Raw genomic sequence first — 22,634 nt, forward strand, 5'->3', positions numbered from 1 at the left:
GACTTCTGGGATGGGGCCCCCAAATGACTCGGTCAATTAAGCGTCTGCCTTCAGCTTAGGACATGATCCCAGGATCCTGGCACAGAGAGCCAAATTGGGTTCCCTGCTCATCAATGAGCCTGTTCCTCCCTTTCTCTCTGCCCCTCCTCTCTGCTTGTGCTCTCTCTCTCTCAAATAAATAAATTTAAAAAATATATATTTAAAAAAAGATTTCTGGCACAAATTAGGCATCTAGTTGTATCAAATCTTAGTAAAAATTTTCTAGGATATTCCATTTATTGACAGACCCATAGCATTTCACTTAAACATCCAAAACCCGATCAAGGGCAAGCCTTACAGAATTTTCACAGAAAAGGAGGATTATATTACTTAAACTAGAATGATTTGAAGTCCACAAACTAGAAAACTGGTCTGAATGCTGAACTGTCTTGGCCACTAGGCCCAGTCTGTTTCTCCTTTGCAGACATGATATAGCTCTGTTCTGCAGTTCCTGGAGAGCAGGGAATAAGCACCAGAGTTGTATGACAGCTAAGGGTAGGTTCTAAAGTCAGTACTGCTTGGATTTGTAGCCTAATTCTATCAATTTCCTAGCTGTGCTACCTTGGGTGCTTTTTATACTCTACTTTCTTATCTAGAAAATGAGGATATGAACGGTACCTAGCTTATGTGGTTACTACAAAAATCACATGAGGTAGTATATGTGGTAAAATGTAAAGACTGTAGACTTTGGCTTTCAGATTATTACTATTCATCTATATATTTTCTGCACACTTACCATGGTGCCTTGCATAGAGCAGGTGATCAACAAATGTGTTAAAAAGAAATACTACCCAAGTTTTCAGACATAAAATTACTTTGATCCATGATCTTCATTTGCAAACCTAACAGAGCTATGTCATGCTATTAGGGCAATTAGTGAAGAAACCAGACTGTAAGAAAAGATAAAGAAAAACTAAGGAAAGGATGATATTCATGGTAGGAATTTCAGCCAAATGAGGATCTTCTGAGAGATTAAATATGTCACTTGTATCCAATAGCTAGCTACTTTGCATGTTACCTAGGAATAAAGACATGGTTGCCCTACCTTCGATATGACGGAACTGTAATCTTGGAACTGGCTTACAAAAGGATTCAGTTATTTTTATTATTTGTTTATTTATGTATTTATTTACTTTTAGTGTAACAGAATTCATATGCACCACACCCAGTGCTCCATGCAATACGTGTCCTCCATAATACCCACCACCAAGCTCCCCTAACCTCCCACTCCCCACCCCTTCAGTTATTTTCAACAAATGAAACGAAACTTATCCTAAGAATGATTTAGATGCTATTCTGTACTCAATGGAGATACCATCAATGTCTAGGAAGCTTGACATCTCTGACACAGACTTTAAAAACTTCCAATTTTGAATAATGCTAACATTAGACAATGCCTTAAAATTCAGTAGGTATCTACAAATAAACCTATCCTCAAGTCTCCAAACCTGGTAGAGAATAACAAGCAAATTTTCAGTCTAGTGCTCACTTGACTCTATGAGTCATGACATAAGAGTGCTAGTAACTTTTTTATTTTTTAACTTTATTTATTTATTTCAGAGACAGCCAGCAAGCAAGCGCAAGCATGAGCAGGGGGAGGGAGAAACAAACTCCCTGCTGAGTGGGGAGCCCGATATCGGGCTCCATCCCAGGACCCTGGGATTATGACCTGAGCTCAAGGCAGAGGCTTAACCGACTGAGTCACCCAGGCGCCCCGAGAGTGCCAATTCTTCTAGTGTTTTATTTCTTAGGACTCCTACTGGTAATAATATAGTAAGTGTATAAAAACTTCTGAAATTATGAAAATGTTCAAAATTACTTATAAACCTGTACTAATATGATTTTTATATACTTAATAATAAGTTAGTGTCTGTGAAAGATAACCAAGTTAGAAAAGAATGATGGTACGTACAATGCCAAGTCCCTTCCCCCTCATCCCCTAAAGCCATTTAAAAATAAGTTCACTTAATTTTATCAGTGGGGTTAATAGTTATTAAGTTGTAATTTTATAGATGATTACAGGAAAGACTGACAAACTCAAAATTTTAATTTCAATACAAATTCCCCAAATACTAATATTATGCCCTAATACTTTCTTTGAACTATAAGCGAAATAGTTATAATGCGTATCTTTATAGCAAGTCAGTTTAACCTCCCTTCTGTTTCTTCGCTTGTAAAATATGAATAATGATAATATCACTTACCTCATAAAATTGTTAAGAATTAGATAATTTATGTAAAACAGAGTTGGGCACACAAAATTAAGTACTAAATAAATGTCAGTTACTAAGATTTTTATTGTTCTTTTCCCATTAAGGTTTGCTCAAAAAAATTGTAAAATGTTTTTGCTGCAATTACTGAAACATCAACAACCAGAAATGCCACCAGCAAAGCTGCTGGAACTGGGCGACTCTGATTCTGCTTACAATTAAAATGTAGATCTGTATAGCTGCTACACATTATTTATTTTTTAAGACAAAAGCTCTTAAAGAAAGACTATGAACAGGGTAAAGAAGTTAATGTAACCCTAGCCCCAGCCTTTTTATATCACAAGTTCTCAAGTGATCTAAAGTAAACCTCAGAAAATTACCATTAAAGAATGTTAGAGGAATTTTAAATATATAAAAAAGAATGAGGGCAAAAAGCATGGAAGTGAGGTAATGGAAAATGCAGATGTAATTTTGGCTGAAGAAAAAGCTGGGGCTAGCTGCCATTTGGTTAGAACTCATTCTCGGGATTCAAAAGAAAGTGAACATGCTTTATTGCTGTTTCAGAATACAATATATAATCCAGTGAGAAGAAGGAGGTAAAGTACTCCACAGTGCAAATCAAATCAAAGAAAGGAAAAGGGAATAAAAGTCTTAAAATACCAAAAGCCAGTGACATTTTTTGACCATTAGACATTTTTGAGACCCAGTGTTAGAGCCTTTTATACATTTAAGCAAGTAAAACTCTACCAAAGGAGAAGGGGAAAACTCATTAATTTCCACAGAGCTGCAGACAGCTTTGGATTTTATAAAAATTATCTGAATAAAAATGTGAATAAAAACCTAGTATTTTTGAAAAATATTTGTACACAAGTTAGCAGAAATTTCTACAACTAAAATGAAATAGGGGTGCCTGGATGGCTCAGTCAGCTAAGTGTCTGCCTTCGGCTCAGGTCATGATCCCAGTCTTGGGATCGAGTCCCACATTGGGCTCCCTGCTCAGTGGGGAGCCTGCTTCTCCCTCTCCACCTGACAGCCACTTGCCCTGCTTGTGCTCTCTCTCTCTGACACAAGTAAATAAATAAAATCTTTAAAAGAATTAAAAAAAAATAAAGTAAAATAAAGAACTGTATCACAGGGTGCCTGGGTGGCTCAGTGGGTTAAGGCCTTTGTCTTCAGCTCAGGTCATGATCTCAGGGTTCTGGGATCCAGCCCCGCATCAGGCTCTCTGCTCAGCGGGGAGCCTGCTTCCCCCTCTCTCTCTCTCTGCCTGCCTCTTTGCCTACTTGTAATCTGTCAAATAAATTAAAAAAAATCTTTAAAAAAATGCTTAAAAAAAAAAAAAGAACTGTATCATATTAAGAGATCAAGGCAGGTGAAAACCACTGAAAAATAAAAGAGGATCAGATAAAATCAGAAAATCATTGTAAGTTTAGGCATGCTTTCTCTAAACACTTCATTAGGTGCAAAAGAGGACACTGCTAACAAGGCCTGGCAATGAAATGTACTACTTCCACGACAAAGAACAGAGGAGCGATTTTTCACAAGTTAATGATGCAATCTAAGCCTCTGGTATTAAAGAGATGTTAAATTCCATAAGGGTGGGGACAAAGTTCATTTTGTGGCACCATACATACATAATGCTGAGCAGAGACTGGCTGCCCGGTCCATATACTGAAAGAAAACTGGGGTGGGTAGGAAGCTGATAAACAAAACTGCCTCATAAATAAATCTTTTGTATTTAAAACAAATAAAATTACTAGAACAATGACAAGGGCCCGGAAGGGATCATTAATTCAACCAATAAATAAGTGCATACTTTTTGTTCTAAATGCTAAAGATAAAGCCCTGAACCAAGAGATAAGAACTTATACTGCCAAAGGAGAGAAAGATGAGTGAAACACAAAATAAAATGATGCTTTTGAGATTCAAGAATGGAGGGGACACTACATTACAGAAGATTATAAGGATAGCTTTTCTTTTCTCAAAAAAAAAAAAAAAGTCTATTATGAAAATCAAACAAATCAAAAAGTAACTGTGTGTGACGCGGAGAGGCAATCTTACAAGAGTAAGAGGAGTCACACCTAGACACATCAAAACAACATTCTGATGTATACAGAAAGGTAGGAGATTTTACAGAACCTTCTTTGCTTCTACTTGAGCAAAAGCAATAAATTAACCACAATAATTATTTCTATTGTTTTATTTCTGCTTGCTTTCTTTCCCAGAAAACATCCTAAGCTTGTTAAGCTACGGTCTTCCTCAAACTACACAAATAAAGTAGAAATGAGGCTAGGATATGCACACGAAAGAATATTTATGTTTCATACAACTAAAATTTTCATTTTTGCACAACATTCTACATTTTTCTCTCCAGCAAAGCAAAACGTCCCACACCAAATTCTTCAATAAGCCCCTTAAGATTTTTATCCAATGACAAGAACAAATGAGTGCTGTTAATAATTTTCAGATTTAAAGCAATAATTCTCATATAAAACAATTTTTTCCTTGAGATTTGCCAAACTATTCCTCTCCAGAAATACTGCATCCTTATTCTAAGAATTTTTCACTATATTGTCCAGGCTGACTAATTTTTACCTTGAATGCAAACCAACAGAAGAGACAATTTTTCAAGGGATGATGAGTTGAAAGCCAAGAAAATATTTTAACTTCTTATAATTTAATCCATATTGAATTGTAGATAAATTTGGCAATATCAAAATAAGAGTTTTCTCAGCATATAAACTGCCACCTCCTTTTTAAAGCTTCTCTAAGAATGGTTGGTTTTGGTCATAATGCTTCGAAGCAACAACATCATTAAGTTTGGATCCCCTCTCATCAACAAACATGATTTGCCTTTACCTCTTCTCTGTGAACTACAGATTCTTTCTGTTGATACACTCTTTCCATAAGAACCTTTGCAACATAACAGATAAAGGGTAGCATTATGCAAATTCTGTATACTGAGGAGGGATAGTTAAATAGGAGCTACCAGCATGCATAATGAGTACCATCTTTCCAACATCTTTAGGGCAATTTTTTTTTTCCCCTTAAGATTTTATTTATTTATTTATTTGAGAGAGGGAGAGGAAGCGAGTGTACAAGCAGGAGGAGCAGCAGGCAGAGGGAGAGGGAGAAGCAGGTCTCCCCGCTGAGTAGGGAACCCAATCCGGGGCTCGATCCCAGGACCCTGGGATCATGGCCTGAGCCAAAGGCAGAGGCTTAACTGAGTGAGCTACCCAGGTGTCCTTTTAGGGCAAGTTGTGTCCTATCCAACAGCATCTTGTAAACGTTGACCTTTGGGCAACTGCACTGAGCCTAGTTTCCTAAGAGTAGTAAAGGATTCTGAAAACAAGACAACTTAAATATAAAAACCACAGTCATTAATTTTAAATTAGAATAAAATATGAAAAAAGCAAATATTAACAAGACATAAGCTGTTGTTTAGTCTTCATTCTTTACAACACTCCAGTATTAAAGATCAGCAATGAAAAAACAAACCAGTTGCCTAAATATTAAATCAAGTAGTCAAAAAACTGTATAAATTGAAAATGTCTCTTATTTTCTTAGAAAAAGTATGTATGGTTTGAAAGATGGAATACATTTAATCTCAAGGTCTGCTGTACCACAAACTGCCTCTACATTAAAAGGATTATTTTCAAGATGGAAACAAACTTAGTCATAATAACTTACCTAACAAACATTAAGTTTTCCTTTTTCCCATCTACCAAAAGTTTATATTGCCAAATGTTCCACAATTATCTCACCGTCTCAGATGTTTATTTACAAAGCAAAGGGATGAACATCACATGGAGACTACCAACACATAAAATTAAGTAGATGCTAAAGAGTACGTTCTCTATTTTAACTTCAGTTCCTTGTTGTTTTTTCCACTTTTGGTTTCTAATTCTTGGATAACTCTTAGAAACATCAATCTCATTTCATTAGGCAACATGAGAATTAGAGAAGAATTCCAGTAAAACCCCTAGGTTTTCAGTGCCATGGAGTGGTATATAATGCCATACCACCTCACTGGTAGACTAAGTGAGGAGATAAGACAGGTTTAGAGGAAGGAGGAAGGATGACGAAGTCACTCCTATACATGCTGAATTAGTTACCTATAGAGATCTCATTCAGTCGGTATTTGATTATCTAAAATGCTTCTAGGCACTGGTAATTGCCAGACAGCTGGATGTGCCAGAATTGCTAGGCTAGGTTTGGGAGTCACTGGGTGAATTACAGAAGTCTCAATGAGACCACTCCAGGGAGTACAGCATAAATAAAAGCAGTGGCCTGAGACTTTTAGAAGAATAGATGTAAGAAAAACCGAGAAATAGGAGTCAATATAACAAAAGACAGAAATGTAGAAGGTAAACCAAGAGAATGGTTGCTACTACTGGAAAATTTCAAGAAGTATCTGCTATCAACCTCACAAAATTAATATGAGGCTTGAGAAATACCTATCAAACATTTCAACTAGGAAATCAATGGTGGCCCTACTGGGAACATAGCAAGAAAAAGAGAAAGGAATAGAGTACCTTTTTTTTTTTTGGAAGATTTTATTTATTTGATAGAGACATCACAAGTAGGCAGAGAGGGGGAAGCAGGCTCCCCACTGAGCAAAGAGCCCGATACGGGGCTTGATCCCAGGACCCCGAGATCATGACCTGAGCCAAAGGCAGAAGCTTAACCCACTGAGCCACCCAGGCACCCCGGAATAGGGTACTTTTTAATAGCTTAGGTATAAAGTGAAGGAGAATTACATGGTAATGGTGAGAAGGAAGAGTCTGGAGCATGAGAACATAGAAAATGGAAGTGAAGTGAAAAGAGGAGGAGTCAATCACTGGAGACCAAACTGAAGATACAGGCAAGATAATGGTTCTAATATTTTCTCCAAATCAACTTCTGCACCTCAATTATTTGTCTCATTAGCTTTAACTCACAGGAATAATCACTGTGTTTGTTGCTGGTACCAAAGCTGGGAGAAAGAAGTATACTCTCTGAAAGAAAACAACCTTCCCAGTTCCCCCTAAAATCCAGTCACACTGGTGGTTTGCTCCCTTCTCTTTCTTTTCTCTCTATGTGCATGACAGGGCAAAAATATATGCACATGCATAGACAATTTCAAATTCTGTACCAAAGTCTCTGCTGTGGAAAAATGTAAAGCAAACTCCTGACCTAGACATTATGGTACCAAGATTTATATTCATTTGCTTATTTTCAACAAAAAAGAACCTTAATTTCCTTTTCTAAAAGATACAAATTGCAGAATTTGAGGAAAACATTTCAATGAGAAACAAAATCATAGACTCAGTCAATTTTGGAATGAGAACTTAACAGGTACAGTTGGAAAGATGACAATCAAGACTTCAGAATGCAGATCAATCAAGAACTTGGTTTTACAACTATAAGCCATGCCTTCCACCTTATGGACCTTAATTTTCTAAATTATAAAGTAAGTGAATTAGAAGAAATCACCATGGTCCCATCCAGCCTAAAGAAGAGCATGATTTGGGTCCTTCGTGTGCTATTTCCAGGTAAAGAGAACCAAGGCTCAAAGAAGACAATTCAATGACTTAAAATGTTAGTAGTCCAGAAGAGTCATTTTGGAATTGAGGGCTGCTGATTCTCAGTCTAATGTTCTTTAAGTTATGTTCTTACAAAGTAAGAAGATATTGATGATTTTTTTAAAATCTTCTCTTCCTCCTTACTGCCAATGACATTTTCAAGAATGGGCACAACCAAGGCCATGGTGAAAAGCGAAGCACATGAATAAAGTCTCTCCTAACGTCTAGCTTAGAGCCTCTCTGATAAGAGTCATGTGTACTATAGCCCTGCAATGTTGATCAAAGAAAAAGCACAGTATTCTGGTATGTAGTGGCCATTATCCATGCTATGCTTGGGATAGTCTGCCTTCAATCAGAATGCACAACACTGCCCATTTTCACTGGAATCCTGTCATGTCCTACATGGTTCTAGTGAGTTCTACTTTTCTCTGAAAAACTAAGACTGATGGTCTATTACAGCTGAATCAGAGTATAATCAATTGCCTCTTGTCTCTACTTTGTTTTCTAGTTGTGTTGTGGGCATCGTAAAGAGTTCAAAGATAACACTGAGACATTTAAATAAATAATGGATTTTCAATTACTTTCAAAACCAGTTACTGTGAAACCCAGTGTGAGTAATTACATGAAGACAATGGAGAGAGAGGACAAAAAGATACTAGAAAGAATCAACTCTATGATTTGATTACTCTCTGCTCAGGATCAAACCAATTTATCTTAATATATGCTAAGCATCTTATCACACAGAGTTATTTTCTATATTCAAATTTACATATACATTTTAAAATGGGCAGTTTGAGACTTTTCATTGAAATAGAAAACAAAGCACTATTCCTTTTTGTTGAAAATAATCTTGTAATATTATTGGTTAAATACTTCCTGGAATTTATAAACACTGTAAAATACACATAAGGATATAAATTCTTAGTGAAATGATATATAAAATACATACTTGGTTGTCTCAGCACCTAGCTAAATTTTCACAGCTAAATAACTTATTCCCCAGGAAAACAACAATACCAACATTCACTACGACTGCTTTTCACAATTTACCCTAAGAGATCTGCCAACTATATACATATAATAACTATATATATATTCATGATATTGAAAATAAATTCAATAAACCTTTTGATAAATTTCTTTAGTTAATGTTAAATGTTTTTGTGGTATTAAACTTCACTGCACACTTTCATTCTTTAAGAGCATTACAAAAAGAGCTAAAATGTATTGTTATTCCCCCCCACAATGGTCCATCTTTACGAAAAATGATACTATGAAAAACCTTAAGGGCAAAACCTAATTTAATATGAAAATACATCCCAGGTAACAAGGTAACATATTTCTTTTTTTAACTTAACAATCTTGCAGTAATTTCTTTAAAGGATATACACACATTTTTAAAGTACCTTGGATTTTATATAAATTACTGATTAATCAAGACAGAACAGCTGGGTATAATGAACACACAGTGATATTACTCACCTAAATAGGGAATGCAAGGCGTCATCTTTAAGCTACTTATATAGTCTCTTAGCCTTTTGTAATTATCTTCTTTACTCATTACATATTCTAATTTTTCAAAGGTAGTTTTGTCTTTTCGACTTAGTAACTAAAAAATAAACAGAAAAGTCTAAGTTATTCCCAAATTCCATTTTATTATATTAAATAACTGAAGCTGTATTTACTATAAATTTAAATTTCAGAGTTATACCATCTTCAATTATACTCTGGTAGTGTATAAATAAAACAAAATCAGACATGTCTATTATAAACCCAGAGGGCCTGGGTGGTGTAGTTAGTCAAGCAACTAGCTCTTAGATTTTAGCTCAGATCGTGATCTCAGCACCATGAGATCAAGCCCTGCATCAGGCTCTGTGCTCAGCGCAGTCTGCTGGAGATTTTTCTCTTCCTATCCCTGTGCTCTTCCCACTCATGCTCTCCATCTCTAAAAAAAATACGTAAATCTTAAAAAAAGGGCGGGGGGGGACCACTATTTAAAAATTATAATATCCTTTGTATGTACACAAAATCATTAACTAACAGTAAATTAGAATACATTATTTCTCATCTTCACTATTTTATTCTTGAATTTTTTAAGACTGTATTTATTTATTTGAGAGAGAGAGAGGAGAGCACAAGCAGGAGGAGCAGCAGGCAGAGGGAGAAGCAGGCTCCCTGCTGAGCAAGGAGCCTGATGCCATGCAGGGCTTGATCCCAGGACCCCAGGATCATAACCGGAGCTGAAGGCAGACGCTTAACCAACTGAGTCACCCAGGCACCCTTCACTATTTTAAATGGTTGAACGATTTTGTTGATCACTTTCCTAAGTTAAAATAATTACATATTCATATCCAGCTCAAATGTCCAAATACTTTATTTAATACACTGTCCCCTGCCTCTTCAAAGATAAAGATTATTCTTGCATAATCATTAAGAGATAAATACTGAATTTTGTGTTTCAGTAACAATCTTTCTTCACTAGTCCTAACAATAACCATAAAACTGTGATTCACACTTTGGGATTTTTAACAAGACACTTCTTCTTTGATCCTGCTGATCAGCGCTACTTCACATAGTTGATGAACAATCAACTGCACTGTTTTAGAAAGCTTATGGGGGTAGATTGGCAGTGAGTGTCCTTTGAGGAAAATCTAGGGGAATAAAAGAGAAGTAAGGTCAATTACCCAAAACAGGATTAACTACTTGTTATTTTTTGTGTTTTTGATTTTAGCCATTCTGACAGGTGTTAAAGTGATACCTCACTGTGGTTTTAATTTGCAATTCCCCAATGAAGAGTGATGCTGAGCACCTTTTCATGTTGGTCATCTGCATGTCTTCTTTGGAAAGGTCTCTGCCCATTTTCAAATTTGATGTTTTTTTGGTGTTGAGTTGTGTTAAGTTCTTTATGTATTTTGGATATTAACTCCTTAGATATATAATTTATAAATATATCCTCCCATTCAATAGACAGTCTTTTTATTTTGGTGATGCATAGAAACCTTTTATTTCGGTGTAGTCCAAAAAATTTAATTTTGTATTTGTTTCCCTTGCCAAGGAGACATTATCTAGAAAAGTATTCCTACAGCTGATGCAAAAGAAATAACTGCCTATATTTTCTTCGAGGAATTTTATGGTTTCACGTCTCACATTTAATTAATTTTGAGTTTATTTTTGTTTATGGTGTAAGAAAGTGGTACAATTTTATTCTTTTGCATGTAGCTGTCCAGTTTTCCCAATACCAGTTGTTGAAGAGACTATCTTTTTTCCCACTGTAAATTCTTGCCTCCTCTGTCATAGATTAATTGACCACACAAGCACAGGCTTATTTCTGGACTCTTCTGTTCCATTATCTATCTGTCTATTTTTGTGCCAGTAACATACTGTTTTGATTACTACAGCTTTGTAGTATATCTTGAAATCTGGGATAGTGATGCCTCCAGCTTTGTTCTTCTTTTTCAAGAATGCTTTGACTATCTGGGGTCTTTTGTGGTTCTATACAAATTTAAGGACTATTCTAGTTCTGTCAAGGATGCTACTGGTATTTTGTGTTTGCAAGGATATGGAGAAAAAGGAATCCTCAGGCACTATTGGTGGGAATGTAAATTGGTGCAGCCACTGTGGAACATGGTATGAAAGTTCCTCAAAATATTAACAGTCAAATTGGGGAGGGTATGTGCTATGGTGAGTGCTGTGAAGTGTGTAAACCTGGCGATACGCATACCTGTACCCAGGGGGTTAAAATATATTATGTTTATAAAAAATAAAAAATTTTAAAAAAAGAGCATAAAAAAATATTAACAGTCAAATTATCATACGATCCAGTAATTCCACTACCGGGCATTAAACCAATGAAAATGAAAAAAATAATTTGAAAAGATATATGCACTCCTTAAACATGTTTATTGCAGCATATTTACAATAGTTGAATATGAAAGCAACCCGAAGTTCCTCGATAGATGAATGGATAAAGAAGATGTGGTGTGTGTGTGTGTGTGTAAATAAAATGAATTCTTACCATCTGCAACAACACGGATGGACCCAGAGAGTATAATGCTAAGTGAAATAAAGCAAATAAGAGAAAGACAAAGTATCATATGATTTCACTCACGTGTGGAATTTAAGAAACTAAACAAATAAACAAAGGAAAAAAGAGACCAAAACAAACAAAAACCCTAAAAAACCAAAACCAGACTCTTCAATATAGAGAACAAACTAGGGGTTGCTAGAGGGGAAATGGATGGGTGAAATAGAAGAAATTAAGAGAACAGTTATCTTGATGAGCACTGAGGAATGTATAGAACTGTGGAGTCATTATACTGTACATCTGAAACATTTTAATGTTAAAACTGTATGTTAATTATCCTTGAGTTAAGAAAGGGTATTTTAAAAATATTAATGAAAAAATTCAGAGTATGTTTTTAAGTATTTCAAAGACTCTGGAAAAAATATTTTTTTCTTTAAATATATGAAGTTCCTATTTCATTGTGATGTAATAAACTCCACTTTATGTCATAAAATGTTATTTTTTAGGATACAAAATATGTCCACCTATAAAATGCTCATCTAATTGTACAAGGGTAACAGAAAATCTGAAGATTAATTTAGAGATAAGGAGACAAGAGAGTCAAAGTTGATCACAGGATTAGCAAGAAGCAGAACATACTAATACTCTCTCAGTCATCCACCCACAAAGACATCCTGTTTTTCAGGATGTCTCAGTCTGGTTCTGGAGATAAAGACAATTCTGATGCCAAATGCACACTCTTTTATATAGAGTATTACAAAGAGTACAACTGGGATTCACAATGGAATTTATTTTTTCATGGGCTCCAAGATGCAGATTATTTTCAGATAATCTCTCCCAGAAATACATCTGAGCAGTATTCCTCCTTCTTCAAAACAGAGTATTTTAAGAAGTCTTTTGTTTTCATATTTTAGATAGATAGCCCATGGTCTAAAACAGCAGTTGCATAATCTTCTGCTTGGCCCAGCTTCAATATACTTGATTAGCATTTTCAAGATCAGGCACAAATCTCTGCTGTTACCTGGAAGGCCAACCATCCCTCTTCTCCCGCCTAACACAGTATTTGGATATGGAAAATATGGTGATGTGATGTAGCAGGGTAATAGTAAACCTGTTCCTTTTTTCTTAAATCAATCATTCCAAAACTTTGGTACAGTATCAGGAGAAACGCAGCTGATTTTGCCACATCTGAAACACAGAACTCTGGTAAAGAACGACATGGTCTAGTGTGTATTAAAAGGGGGTGCCTAGGTGGCTCAGCTGGTTAAGCATCTGCCTTGGGCTCAGATCATAAGGTCCCGGGATGAAGCCCTGCATCTAGCTCCCTGCTCAGTGGGGAGTCTGCTTTTCCTTCTCCCTCTGCCCCTCCCCCCCTGCTCATGCTCTCTCTTGCTCTCTCTCTCTCAAATAAATAAAATCTTTTTTTTTCAAATCAATAAAACCTTAAAAAAATAATATGTATAAAAATAACTTATATTTGGAATTTTCATAATAATCGATAGCCAGATTAAAAGGATTCAATCTGGTGTGGGACCATAGAGCCTTCTTTCAGGAAGACTATAGGAAAAGCATGGACAAAAGAATTAATTAGATGTAGGGCGCCAGGTGGCTCAGTGGGTTAAGCCGCTGCCTTTGGCTCAGGTCATGATCTCGGGGTCCTGGGATCGAGTCCTGCATCGGGCTCTCTGCTCAGCAGGGAGCCTGCTTCCTCCTCCTCTCTCTGCCTGCCTCTCTGCCTACTTGTAATCTCTCTCTGTCAAATAAATAAATAAAATCTTAAAAAAAAAAAGAATTAATTAGATGTTAAAATAAGGTGTTTGCAGTGGTATCTCAGAAACTCGTCCAATGCCCCCAAAGCTCTATCTATGAAGTCCTGATTTTTTCTGCTTTTCAAATCTTTTTCTGACATTCCTAATGTTATCCCTACGATTTACTTCACTATACTCTTCCCACCAAAAAAGGGGAAAACAAAGTGGTTCTCAACTGCATGTTTTAGGTACCACACTCTTCCTCTGGCGAGGAGCATGACAACCAGGGGCAAAGCTCTTCACATGTTCACTGATACATCAATGTGGGAACTTCAAATGTTCTTGGCCAGATCTCTACAACATGCTACCATAAGAAATCTACTTTGGGGAAAATCTGGATGTACCCCTATTCATGTCAGTCACCATAAAAAAATATAAGATTCCCAGATCACCCCTCATCACCTTGATTTGTATCCCCATACAATACTTACAAATGTGTTCATTTGCATAAATCATTTATCTTGAACCTTGGATGCAGGTTAATTATAATCTTCTGTTCATGACACTCAATTATCATTAGTCTCTGATATGGCTTTCCTGTTAAACTGATTTATTCTTAAATTTCCTAACAAACACATACGCATCTATTTTCCTAAGAACCATACACCAATAACACATCTACATATGTGCTCCTTCCATATCTAAATCCCTTGACTTTTTTTTCTTTTTTTAAAGATTTTCTTTATTGAGAGAGAGCACAAGCAGGGGTAGGGAGAACCCCATGTGGGGCTCAATCAGGACCTCGAGATCACAACCTGAGCCAAAGGCAGATGCTCACCCAACTGAGCCACCCAGGCACTCCCCTTAACTGTAAGTATCCAATAATCTCCTTCCTAAATTTTGCCTATCATTCTCTTAAATTTTATTTGATTTTTGACTAAACAATATCATGCTATTTTTAATCTTTGGATTTACTCATTCAATGTTCTGACACTGAAGTTCCACCAATAATAATGTTACGTGTGGCTGTAGTTCACTCATTTTCACCACTTCCCTATATATATCTTCTTCTCTGAAGTACTATCATTTTCTACAACTGCTTCACATTATTTTCCCCCATTCTGGGGCTACTTTGCAGTCTTCTTTAAAATATCCTTTGATGAAGAGAAAGTCTTTAATGTGGTAAAAATTTTTCATCTTTTCTTTCACTGTTTGAGGTTTTTGTATCTTATCTGAAACACCTTTACAGATTCCAAGTTAGAATCTATTCATACCAAGCCAGAGAGATATTAAGCTATTTTTCTCTTCTAAAAGCTTCCACATTTTTCATTCCACATGTAAGGCTTTAATTCATCTAACAAAGACTAATTTTTTCCCCAAACTGATAATCAATTTCCTGGCTCCAATTAACAAACAGACCCTCATTTCTCCACTGATTTATAATGCTATCACTATCATATATCAGAGTTCTATAAAAGCAATTATCTATTTTGGGGTTCTTTCTTCTGTTCCACTGGTTGACATGTATACACCTGCACTAACCGTACATTACCGAAATAATACATCTTTATTATCTATTAGGGCTGTGTCAAAGTCTTCAACCCCGTTTTCTCCTTCAGAAATAAATTGGCTATCCTGACCCTTTACATTTCTATGTAAATTTTATAAGCAGTCTTGTCCTGGAAGGGGACTTTGATTCAAGGTGCATGTATCTCTACATACATTTGGGGGAAACTGGCATCTTTAAGATTTCCTATCCATGACTAAGGGATATTGTTCCATCTATTTAGTTCTTCTTTAATAATTTCCTGTGAAGTTTTATAGTTTTCTGTATATACATCTTACATATATTTAAGGGCTGATACTATAAATACATGGCAAAGAAAAAGAACCCAGCCCTCAGCCTTGGAAAAACAAACCTGTAAGGAAGAAGCTAATCAGCTAGATCACCTGTCATGGTCTACTCTGGACCGACCACTCTGGGGATGACTGAGCAATGTTCCATGGACTATACATGGTCAGATTTAAACCAGAGGTGAATTATTCTGAGATCGCTATTTGAAAAAACGTCTTGCATATATTATTCCATATATTGTTTGCTATTGTGTGTTTTTTTTTTTTTGGAAGATTTTATTTATTTATTTGAGAGACGGAGATCACCAAGTAGGCAGAGAAGCAGGCAGAGAAGCAGGCAGAGAGAGGAGGAAGCAGGCTCGCCACTGAGCAGAGAGCCCGATGCGGGCCTCGATGTGGGGCTCAATCCCAGGACCCCGGGATCATAACCTGAGCCAAAAGCAGAGGCTTTAACCCACTGAGCCACCCAGGCACCCCTGCTATTGTGTTTCTTTTACTGACACTGTAAAAGGTGTCCTTTCAAGTGGTATTTTCAAATTGTTTCAAATACAACTGGTTTTGTGTACTGTTTGTATATTCAGTTACTGTAATAAAACTGTTTTTTTAAATTGTGGTAAAATATACATAACATTCACCATTTTAACCATTTTCAAGTGTACACTTTAGTGGCATTAAGTACATTCACCTTATCAACCAACCATCACCACCAACCATGCATGGTCAGAACTCTTTTTATCTTCTCAAACTGAAATTCCACACCCACTGGACAATAACTCCCATTTCTTCCTCCTTTGGGCCCTTAGCAACCATCTTCTACATTCTGTCTCTATGAATCTGACTATTCTTGGTACCTGGTATATACAGAATCAGACAGTAGCTGTCCTTTTATGTCTGGCTAATTTCTCTTAGTGTAATGTCTTTAAGACTCATGCATGGTGTGACGTATCAGAATTCCATTCCTTTTTAATGCTAAATAATATTCCATTCTATGTGTATGCATTGTGTATATCTATTCATCTGCTGATGGATGTTTAGGCCATTTATACCTTTCCAACTGGACCTTCTGGGTCTCATGGTCCATCCTCTGCAAAAGCTCCATTCTTAATCTTTTCTTTAAGCACTCTTCCTTCTTTTGTAACATGAGCCTAGATTTAAGTTGGGTGCAATCCTGGCTCCTTGCTCTTCACAATTTTCTCCCAACATCCTCCAGCTTCTACTAAGTTCAAGCACTAGATCAGTGCTGTCTGATCAAATTTTGTAATGAAAACGATCTCTGTCTGTGCTGCCCAATACAATGGCCACTAGCCACATGACTACTGAGTACTGGCAACATGGCTAGTATGAATGAGGAACTAAATTTTAAATTTAATTTTAATGATCTAAATACCCACATGTGGCTAATGGCTACCATACTGGATGGACAGCACTAGATTATAACACTTATGTTTCTGTCATCAATAGAGCTACTAATCATTTTCCCCCATTGTATTTTAAAGGTGTTAGTAGTTGGAGAAAGAGTCCGCGAACCACCATGATTTTCCTATTTTGGTGACTGTAATTTTCACATAGATGACACTTTTACTACATGGTATCTAAGTTCCTTGACTTCACTTCCCTTCAATGATCCTACCTTCTACCACTCTGTCTCTACTCCCTTGGTTATCCTGAATCCAAAGAGAACTGACTGCACCAGACTTTCCAATCCAGTTACCAATGCTACTTTTTCACTCTTCCTTTTCTCTTCTACTGGGTTTCAATTCCTTACCTTACTAAAACAACTCTGTACATTTACCCACTTTCTCTCTTGTGCTATCCCTGACCCCAATACGGAACAAACAGTCCTTGAAAAATTCCAACACTGGTTAAATACAATTCTCATCACTATTCCAGACTTAATGCTGAACACCTGAACCTGACTGGAGAATACATGACTTCGCTGACTGGTTTCACCTTTAATTTATGACCAAAAATCTCAATCATAAGGCCTACCATACCAAACCCACCCTATTTCCCTAGTTAGTTCATTCTCACACTCTTCTAATAAGATGACTTTCATCTGTTCTTCTTTCTTCAAACCTCTAACACCTCTCCCCCACCACTCTCAATCAGTGACTCTGCTTTACATGTCTTAAGAAACAAGTATCAGAGGAATTTCTATAGAATCTCACCACCACAGTTACCAACTTACCTGCATGTGTAACCAAATGCATTCCCTTCTCTCCTGTTAAAATGGATAAACTGTTTCTGCTCTACTCCAGAACCAGATCAATTCCCTCCTGCCTGATTAAGGATATTGCTAGAGTAACTTCTTGCTCTCCTACCATTTTTCTATTAAGTCACTGCATCAGCATACAAATATACTGTCATGGACCTCATTTCCAAAAACAAAACAAAATTTGGTCTTACATCCCCCTCTAGCTGTCAGATTTCTCTGCAGCACCTCAACCCTGCCCTTTACCACAAAATTCCTCAAAATTCCTCAAATGAGGAAATACATTCCTCAAATGTATTTGCTATCTCATATTTTTCTCCACATTCTCTCAAATCCAATCAGTTTTTGGTCCACCACTATACTGAAACCACTCTTGGCAAGGTTGCCAATCCTCTTCAACTGCCCATATCCAGTGCTCATGTCAAGGTTCTCACCTAATTCAACTTACTAGCAGCATATGACATGGGAGAATCGCTTTTTTTTTTTTTTTAAGAATTTATTTACTTATTTGACAGAGAGAGAAAGAGGGAGAAGCAGGCTAGCCGAGCACGAAGGCTGATGTGGGGCTCGATCCCAGGACCCTGGGATAATGACCTGAGCTGAAGGCAGATGCTTAATGACTGAGCCACCCAGGCTCCCCATGATCACTCCTCCTTGAAAACAGTTTCATTACCCAACTGTGGAAAACTCCCACTGTAATATTCCTTTGTTGAGTCCTCATTTTTCCAATCTAAATCTTGGGAGGCTTCCAGGGCTCTTTACCTGTACTTATAATTCAGGTGATCCTTATCTGGCCTCATGTTTTAAATACCATTATGCTGATGATCAAAAAAATGTACCTCTAGCCCTAACTCCTCCCTTAAACTTGTACACCTGACTCTGACCTTACAGTTGCACATGGATATTTATCAGCCAACTCAAACTTGGTATGTGTAAGAAGAGAACCTCCCTGCCCCACCACCAACACACTCCTTCCCTATACCCCCAGAATATCAGTAAACAGCATCTCCATTGTTTGATTTGATGCGACCTCTCTGGACTCACTCATCTCTTACCATCAACTACCCCATAGCTTACTCCATTCTCTCAACACTGACTGCCCTGCTATTCTTTGAATGTCATCAGGGCCTTTGTACTGGCTATCACGTCTGCTTGAAATTTTCTTCTCCCAGATTTCCACACAAATGGTTCTCTCAGTTCTTCCAGCTCTCGAGGCAACTGTCATGGAACAGAGACTCTCTTACCACATACAATTAGCCCTTGAACAATATGGATTTGCACTCCGTGGGTCCACTTATACGTGAATTTTTTTACAGCGGAGTACTGTAAATACATATTCTCTTCCTTATGATTTTCTTCGTAACATTTTCTTTTCTCTAACTTACTTTATTGTAAGAATAGTTTATGATGCATATAACACAAAAAATACATGTTCATCGACTCTGTTATAGGTAAGACTTCCAAGTCAACAGCTGGCTGTAGTCTGGAAGGAGTCAAAAGTTTTATGTGGATTTTTGATTGTGCAGGGGGTTTGGCATCCCTAATCCCTGAATTGTTCAAGGGTTGACTGTACGAAATAAAATAGTTCCCTATTTTCTCTTCTATCCCATTAAATCTGCTTTTTCTTCAGAGCATTCATCACTATTTAAAATATCATTACAAAAAATAAAAAAATAAAATATCATTACTTTTTTACAATTTATTTTTTCCCGGTAGAATGTTAGCTGCGTAAGAGTAGGTCTTTATCTGAATCACTTACTGCTGTATGCCAAGAAATCAGTGCCTGGTACAGTATAGACTATTTTAAAATTTACTATAAACACCAAAATTTTATTCAGATTAATAATGAATGGTTAATGAATGAAAAATTCTTTTTCATGCAAATATATGAGAGAGACAACAAAAATATGTTCAAGAAAGTAAAAATTAACTTGAGGGAAATGTATCTCATTACTAAGCTCCAATATAAATCAGAGTATAATTCTTTACCCTAAAACTCCAAAGATGGACTGTGTATTTTCATTTCCAGTCACCAATGAAATTCAAGTTTTAAGAAAAGAGAGTAAGGTCATCTTATTAATAAGAATTTTTTAAAAAGATGTTATTTATTTATTTGACAGAGACACAGTGAGAGAGGGAACACAAGCAGGGGGAGCGGGAGAGGGAGAAGCAGGCTTCCCGCTGAGCAGGGATCCTGATGAAGGGGTCGATCCCAGGACCCCGGGATCATGACCTGAGCCTAAGGCAGACAACCAACAACTGAGCAATTTTTAAAGTAAGAAAACCTTCACCCAGGTGCTTCTAAAACACAAACAGAATATAAAGAGGATCAGATGCTCTTCAATATAATGTCTTTCCAATAAAGAAAACCACCTTGGTTTTCATGAGAAACATCTATCTCTTCGGATACCATGAAAAGTAAAAAGTAACACTAGGCTAATTAAAAATGGTTACACTTTAGTTAGAAAAAAAGTTTGGGGCACCTGGGTGGCTTAGTGGGTTAAGCCCCGCCTTCGGCTCAGGTCATGATCTCAGGGTCCTGGGTTCAAGCCCAGCATCAGGCTCTCTGCTCAGCAGGGAGCCTGCTTCCCCCTCTCTTTCTGCCTGCCTCTCTGCCTACTTGTGATCTCTCTCTCTCTCTCTGTCAAATAAATAAATAAATAAAATCTTTTAAAAAACTCTTATTACTAAAAGACACACAAAAATGATCTGAAGCTTGAGAATTCTATCCTATTAGTAAAGAGCTCTTCAAATATGCTATGCCTTTGCTTATTAATATACTCCAGCATTTTCAACCTTCACTGTCAAATAAATAAATCTTAAAAAAGAAAAGTTTTTAGTAGTCATCTCTTTATCACAGGACCTCAAGAATACAGTAACCCTTTGTATAAAACGTAATAAACAAAATCATTACTCCTTAACACCAAAGAATACCATTAAGAACAGATTTAATCGGATCTCAAATTTTACTTATATAAAATCTAAATAAAAAATACCTAAAGCTCAAGGCCAGTACAATGTCACTCAAATATGAAAGTACACAGATTTGCAGAAGTCAAAATTCACACCCTGACCTTATTAAAGTGATAGAACCAAATACAATTAACATGTATCAGAATGTGCAGCAACACTGCATAATCCCAAGTTAGCTGTGAGATTTTTCATTATTCTTGAGGGAAAAAAATCTAAGTTTACTAAAAAAAAAAAAAGAAAAAAAAATCTAAATAGTAAATACTTCTTAAAAGTTGCAATTCAGATGTTCCTTGAATTTTCTAAAAGCTTAATCTTTGTAAGATTTAATGCAAAAAATACTGCATTAAATGCAAAAAGAAAAATTATACTTTCCCATCAGTAAATATAAAATGCTATGTTGTTGAAAATGCACAGATTCTACAAAAATGATTTACTAAATGGCAAAAAGCAAGCACCAAGCTATACTTTACCCAAAATTACCTGACAAGTCTAGTGTAACACTTAAAAGAAGAAAATGCAGGCTTCAAAAAAAAAAAAGAGTATAAACTAATTTAAAGTTCCTTATCTATTTTAATATTAACTTTACTAAGAACTACAGAAGAAATAAATACATCTTTATTTCTAACAGGAAGTCTAGCCTTTTCATTAACTAAGAAGATGACTTACCGCCCATGTTTTAGTCAACCTGAAGATTGGGGCACTCTGTAAGCCAGAAACCACTGCCATAAGTGCATGAAGATTATTCAGCTCATACAGCTTCTGAAATTTAAGAAAAAAGGGAGGAGAGAGGAGAAATAGTAAGGATAACTTTAGATTAACAATTAAAATCTAGGCAACTCGTAGTGTTCTAGTACTTCTTACTCTCATCAGTGAAATTTGTCTCTGGAGTACCCATTATGTTTACAGTAAGTTGATTCTGGCCCACAACAGAACCTCCATGTTCTAACCTGGCATTGTCCCCAAGCTCTGGGAACAAATCTACCTCTGGTTCAATAATGTATTAAGAAAACCAAAGTTATGGCTCAGTATCAAGCTTACCCAGTATGATCATGCACCCCGGTTTCTAGTAAGGAGTCTCCTTCCCTATATTGAAATACTAAGCCTCCACCTTATGATCCCAGTTTCAAGAAAGGATCCTGATCCAGTTTCCCACTCAGTACCCTCATAATTCCAGGGTTATGGTTCAAACCTGCTTTCCATAGTCCTTATTTCCTGCTTCCTCCTGCCTGAATCCTCTGATCCTTTGTTCTTCACTCTCCACTTGCTTCTCAATACTTGACCTTGCTTTTTATAGTCTCCCTACAGAACTCCTCTCTTAACATTACGTTCTATCAGTTTGCCAAGACAGCTGCTTGACATTTAATGCTAATTTCCCTAATTTCCTCATACTTCCACATACTTACATCTTAATGGTCCTATCTGAAAAATCATTTAGAATGGTCCTTGCCCACCACCAAGACTCCAAAGCAAAAATGCCTGTTTTGAACATTAGTGCAAGGAAGGGGAAGGGGTCTGTTTCTCTGGAGATCTCTGGCCAATATATCACCTTAACTCAGGTCTCAAAGAATTCCCATCAAGTTTCAAGGAATATGAACTCAACAGACTCAATTTTTTAAAAAATGGAAAACAAGGGGCGCCTGGGTGGCTCAGTTGGTTAAGCATCTGCCTTCAGCTCAGGTCATGATCCCAGGGTCCTAGGATCAAGCCCCGCTTTGGGCTCCCCATCTCCCTCTCCTTCTGCCTGCCATTCTGCTACTTGCACTCTTCCTCTCTCTGTGTCAAATGAATATTTTTAAAAAATAAATAACAATAAAAGCTTAAGAAAATTAAAAAATGGGAAATGAAAAAACATAAGAAATAAGAATTCACAAATGGAGAACATCAAGTATAGGCCTCAGTGAAATGAAGATTAAATGAAGATTTTATCTAGAATGCAACATTAAGGGACGCCTGGGTGGCTCAGTTGGTTAAGCAGCTGCCTTCGGCTCAGGTCATGATCCCAGCGTCCTG

At 36.7% G+C, this 22,634-nt stretch overlaps 1 protein-coding gene across 3 annotated transcripts in view; it reads right to left on the reverse strand.

Moving 5' to 3' along the window:
• RALGPS2 (Ral GEF with PH domain and SH3 binding motif 2) overlaps positions 1-22,634 on the reverse strand; it is a 159,291-nt gene that overhangs the window by 67,511 nt on the left and 69,146 nt on the right. For all 3 annotated transcript variants that reach the window (XM_044267335.1, XM_044267334.1, XM_044267333.1), the window contains 2 exons: positions 21,291-21,383; positions 9,296-9,422 (listed from right to left, as the gene is read on the reverse strand). In XM_044267335.1, coding sequence (XP_044123270.1) covers positions 9,296-9,422; positions 21,291-21,383 — 220 coding nt within the window. The remainder of the gene's footprint in view (positions 1-9,295; positions 9,423-21,290; positions 21,384-22,634) is intronic.

This window comes from Neovison vison, chromosome 10 (assembly GCF_020171115.1).
Source record: "Neovison vison isolate M4711 chromosome 10, ASM_NN_V1, whole genome shotgun sequence".
In the NCBI taxonomy this organism is placed as follows: domain Eukaryota; kingdom Metazoa; phylum Chordata; class Mammalia; order Carnivora; family Mustelidae; genus Neogale; species Neogale vison.